At 39.7% G+C, this 5,945-nt stretch overlaps 1 protein-coding gene across 2 annotated transcripts in view; it reads right to left on the reverse strand.

The window, feature by feature from the left end:
* PDK3 (pyruvate dehydrogenase kinase 3) overlaps positions 1–5,945 on the reverse strand; it is a 62,488-nt gene that overhangs the window by 37,414 nt on the left and 19,129 nt on the right. For both annotated transcript variants that reach the window (XM_006920963.2, XM_006920964.2), the window contains exon 2: positions 2,032–2,173. In XM_006920963.2, coding sequence (XP_006921025.1) covers positions 2,032–2,173 — 142 coding nt within the window. The remainder of the gene's footprint in view (positions 1–2,031; positions 2,174–5,945) is intronic.

The following is a 5,945-nucleotide window of genomic DNA, read 5'->3' on the forward strand; positions in this document are numbered from 1 at the left end:
AAAAAAAAAGCACTATTAGGAAAATTAATGAAAAGAGAACAAGTTCTACACATTAGAAAATACTACTGGAGCAATGTTAAATTTCCAAACTTGATAACCATACTGTGGTTTTTTGAGAGTTGTTCTAAAGAATTACATACTAAAGCATTTAGGAGTGCAGGGGCATGATGGATGTCTGCTATTAGCCCAATGGTGCAGAGGGAAAAATGTGTGAGTGTATTATATATACCTACGTGTGTACCACGTATGTGTGTGTGTGGTATAGCACAAATACACAGGGAGGAGGAGGGAGTGGAGAGTAGGGAGGGAGGGGGAGAATATGAATGAGAATGACAGAACGCATGTTGTCAAATGTTAATCCGTGAATCTGAGTGAAGGTACGCACATGGAAATTCTTGCTACTAATCTTACAAACCCTTTTGTTAAGTAGGAAATCATTTCAAAATTAAATGCTTTTAAAAAAGGAAGAAATGGCATGTATGTGTTTGGAATGGCTATGGAAGAAGAATGGTGAGGAGACACAAGAAGAGTTGACACAGTAATTTGAGTCTGTACTTCGCCAGCAATTCGCTTTGAAGCCCCTGAAGTAACTTTTACATAAGTGATAGTAAATATCTGTCACTGCCACCAGGGCCAGGGAACCTGAAAGTTATCTAGCCTGCCTAGAATCCCCAGCACAGTAGCCCCAGTAGTGCTTACATACTTTCTGCTAGAAATCTCTAATGATGGCCTTAAAGCTATGAAGAAGTCTTGTGCAAACAAGTACTTGCTGCTCCTTCTGTGAAACAAACTATAGACTTAGGGTAGAAAGCAACTATGAGAGGAAGCCACAGTTGCTGTCTCTCTGATCTCTCCCGGGTTCCGGGGCCCCTGTGCCTCCCACAGTGAGGAATTGCTGCCTGTCTGGGACAGGAACTAGATGCTGTATCTCTAAGATCACCCAACAGGGCATTTCTCAGATGATTCATTCTCAGCCTAAGAATTTATTATAATTAATATTATGGAGGAATGACTATTGAATGTCAACTCTCTTTCAGCAGCCTAGCCTCCACTAACACTCTAAATGCAAGCTAATTAATAGTTCCATTCTCCTTTTATCTGTCTATATCATTCCTTTCCCCTAAAATGCTCTCCCTGTCCCTGTCAACTCCACCCACTCGTCGAGGGGCAGCGCAAAACCACAGTTGGCACTTCTCCCCACTCCTCCAGCCTCCCACAGCACTTCCTCTGTACTGGCTAGAGAGCACATTTCACATCTAGCCTCCCAAACTCCTCCAGCTTTCTCCACAGTGACTTCTACCTTGCTTTTATAATACAGAGGAGACATGTAAGTGTTTCTCAAATATGCAAATCCCCTTCCAAAAATACACTACCGGCTCTTCCATCCTACCACTCACCAACCTCAGCCAGCTTTACCTAAGCGGGTAGTTTATTCACAAATGAAACTCGCTCAAGTAAATAACACATGCTTTAAGCATCAGCTATACCTGATTGAACTTTAAGTTATACTGTTGAGATGTTTCATACTTTTCACAGGGCAAAGGCAGCAGCACAGCAGTACTGATATTTTTCTAATCTGAGGCCCCTTTACATGACTTAATTTGTTCTAAAAGAAATACTGTCTTCAAGGAATTTCTTAAAAAAAAAAAAAAGCATGGCTGAAACTTGATTGATGCAACATCCCCCATCGAAAGGATTACAGCCCTGGTCACATGGGTCATTGCATCGCTATTCCTATTTTTTCTGTACTTTCTCAATTTTTTCAATGACTAATCACATTTGTGACCAGAAAAGTCAAATTTGAAAAGTCAAGAAACTGTCTGTCCAGTATCATTTAAAAGTAGACGATATTAAATTGTCAGTTTAAAAAAAAAAAAAAAAAGAAAAAATTTTTAATCGCCTGGAAAACCTGGCTATCCCGAGTGACTCATTCCCACACAGGCAGTACATGTACTTTTAGGGAGAATGGTCTCAATGCCAAATGTTCAGAGCATCATGGGAAGACCTATTTGAAGCCACATATTTACTTACCAACTCTGAACCAATCCCACAGAAGGACGGTTAAGCAAATTATCCGGCAGGAGGTTAACTTCTCTCATTGTGTTGGCCAGTCTCACAGGAAGCTCCTTTCGTAGAAACATATATGAAGTTTTCTCACAAGCATTATCTCTCCCTATTAAGAGATGAAAAATGTTCCATGATTTACAGTCTAACAGATGGAATAATAAATGCTCCCGTGGTAGCACAATTACTGGTTGGGAAGAGAAAATTAAATAATCCCGCAGACTCTAGTTAAATTTTTATCCTCCGAAATAGCAGGTTTAAGAAAATAATTTAATTAGAATAGAAAAAGAACATTTATTCCAAGACGCAACCTTGAAAGCAGTTTTTTTTTTTCTTAACACAAATCCATTCCTAGTGTTACCAGCAGCAATATAAAAGTGACCTGGGATCTAATCTGAATTTGTTTTCAAATAAACACTGTGGGAAAACTGCCAAGCACAAAAGTAGAAGAACATGTTAATCCATTCCTGTTCAGAGGGGTTTCTAGAAGGCAACAGATCCATTCATTCCACAAATATTCGCCTACTGTGTACTGAGATTTTCTTCAAATGTGTTTCTTCAGGGACCAGAGCTCTGCCACTTAGGGAAGTAGCCACAGACCCTACCTCTGACAGAGACACAGGGCTTGAAATGTGCCAGAGAAACTAGCTCACAGGTATGCTCAGAAGCAGAGGGGTCAATCACAGCATGCCCGAGGGGAAGACACTGTTGACCATAAAGACAGAGGTGAGGGAGTCTTCTGTTGATTTCCCTGAGCTGGTTATGCAGAAAATTTACATACCTAGGACACAGTGGGAAAAAAGGTACCCCGTCTGAAAGAAAAACTGAGCCCCTTCCCAGGCTGCCATGTGTACCTGAGCAGTTCCATGACTGGCCCTGCCCCCACACCCCCAGCCTTGCTGTAAACCCGATGATGGTTGGGGAATGGAGGACATGATAGAAAGGACATGAGCTTTGGAGACAAAAATGTGCTCCAGCCCCAACTCCTCCATTTTGGGGGTGGGACACCTTTGGTAAACTTCTCAAACTCTCTGAGTTTCAGCTGTCTTAATCGTAAAATGGGGATGAAACTTTGGTTTTTGTAAAGACTGTGATGACGTGTGTAGAGCCTGACACAGAGCAAGTGTTCAATAAACAGTAGTCCTTCTGACCTCTGTGATACTTATGGGTCCCCGCCACCTCCCTCATACTTGATAGGCCTTCCTGGGGCTCCATATTCCCTAGAGGATGTTGAAAAATGGGCAACCTGGGGACCAGGCCCAAAGAGGGGGAAGGTCATCTAACAACTGTCTCCTCCAAATTCTCCTTATTCTTCCACACGTGATAAAGGCAGCCAATTAGAGATGCAGGAGTAAATCCAATTTTCTAACACTTCCAGCCAAGTTCTGGTTTATTCCTTTCATCTCCCCACCAAATAAGACCAGAAATAAAAGAATCCACTTTTGAACGTCATCTGCAGAACTTTCTTCCCGCATTCACCCCTCACTCCCTTTCCCCATTTTCAAAAGTGTTAGAATAAAAGATTAGTCTTGAACGACCCACCTCTTACTTCCCTCATTCTGAGTACATTGAAGGCCTTCAGTAAATATTTAACTAATCTGATTCTGTCTTTCACTCGGAAACTACTCCAAGAAAGGAAGAAAGGTGGAATTCTCAGCGATGACCTTCTAACCTCTACTCCATATACATTTATTTGGCCTTAAAACATTAACATTTAAAATGACTGGTTGCTTTGCTTAAGATAACATATGTCACTCCTAAAATGTTCTGTATGAATATTATTTTTGTACGTGAATCATTTTTAATGTACTTAAAATGCTGATATTAAAAACTCATAGTAACTCTTATTATAAAGTGAAGGACCTATTACCTAAGTTAAAATGTATGTCTACGTTTTCCCATACCAGGAGAAATACTTTGTACCCTGGTTAAACAGAAAGGACTCTTTTTTTAAGCACAAGAGAAATGTTATGTTCTCCCTGTAAAAGAAGGAAGTCAGGGATTGAGGAAGAAGAGGAAGAATCTTGTGATGGTGAATTGGAACTGGGAGTATCTGTATGAACTCAAGATTTAAAAAAAAATAGCTGAGTTTTTTGGGCAGTCAAAATTTACATGCTTAAATTTCCACGTCCACAACATATTTGGAGTAACAAACAAGAAGCACACAGGTAGGGTGAAGAGGAAGGGCCGTAAGAAGTGAGAGCTGACTGTCAGGCACCAGGTGGCAAGCGGTGGTCAGGTCCATATCTGTTCCAAAAACCCACAGGGCTAGATGGTTTCATAATGTAAAGGTTTTCAGATTTTAGGAAGGTAGAAAGAAGTACGTACCTCCACTGTGTAATATGGCCTATTATTTGGACACAACATAGCTACAGTGAAATCTGTGCACATTTACACTGAGCAGGATACAGATCATGGCTCTAAGATACCTCAGATCAGGTTTTGCCATGCAGTGAGTTTTGGCAACAAAGGTATGAAAAAAGAACTTCAATTTTTAGAGTTTTCTGGACTTCGGAATTCAGATACGAGAAAGCAGTCTTGCAGAACAGTAAAACCAAGGTCGAATGCCAGAAGTATATTTAAATTTGAATCCTGACTAGAGCACCCATAAGCTTCATGAACGCGGCAGGTGTCATTACACTTCGAAGCCTCAGTGTCACCATCAATAAAATAAGAACAGTACTTGCTCATGGTAGGAAGAATTAACATTGTTAAAACATCCATACTACCCAAAGCAATCTATAGACTTAATGTAATCTCTATCAAAACACCAATGGCACTTTTCATAGAACTAGAATAAATAATCCTAAAATTTATATGGAACCACAAAAGACCCCGAATAGCCACAGCAATCTTGAGAAAGAAGATATCACACTACCTGATATCAAACTATACTATGAGGCTATATTAATCAAAACAGCATGGTACTAACATAAAAACAGACACCAACAGAGATCCAGGAATAATGGGGGCCAAGCAATCTAACAGATGCAGAGTTCAAAACACTAGTTATAAAGATGCTCAATGAACTTACGGGAAGAGTAGATGAACTCAGTAAGAACTTTAAAAAAGAGATAAAAAACATAAAAATGGAAATTATAAAAGAGAACCAGTTAGAAATGAAGAACGCATCATCTGAGATGAAGAGTATATCAGAGGGAATCAACAGAGTGGATAAAGAAGAGGATCGAACCACCAATATAGAGGATGGGGAAGCCAAGGACACCCAATCAGAACGGCAAGAAAAAAGAAGCTAAAATTAAATGTAAAAATATCCATGTCACAGGGGCACCTGAAGGAGAACAAGAAGTTGAAGAGCTATCTGAAGAAATAATGATGGAAAACTTCTCTCACCTGGTGAAGGAAATAGACATAAATCCCAGGAAGCTCAGAGTCCCTAAAAAGAGGAACTCGAAGAGGCCCACACCAAGACATATCATAATTAAAATGCCAAAGGTTAAATACAAAGAGAGAATCTTAAAAGCAGTAAATAAAGCAGTTGGTTATCTAAAAGAGAGCAACCATAAAACTGGCAGCTGATTTCTCAAAAGAAACTATGCAGGACAGAAGGGCTGGCACGAAATAATCAACGTGATTAAAACCCAAGATCTACAACCAAGAATACTTTCTCCAGCAAAGCTATCATTTAGAGTTGAAGGACAGATAAAAGCTTCTCAGGCAAAAATAAGCTAAAGGAATTAATTACCACCAAGCCAGTATTACAGGAAATGTTGAAGAGACTTCTTTAAGAAGAAAAACATGTATTAAAAACAGGAATAAAGAATGGTAACAACTATGTTCCTATCAAGAAGTTCCTCAAATGGAAAAGACTTAAATGCTCCAACCAAAAGAGAGAGTGACTGAATGGATAAGAAAACAAA

The sequence above is a fragment of the Pteropus alecto genome, unplaced genomic scaffold, assembly GCF_000325575.1.
Source record: "Pteropus alecto unplaced genomic scaffold, ASM32557v1 scaffold659, whole genome shotgun sequence".
NCBI lineage: Eukaryota > Metazoa > Chordata > Mammalia > Chiroptera > Pteropodidae > Pteropus > Pteropus alecto.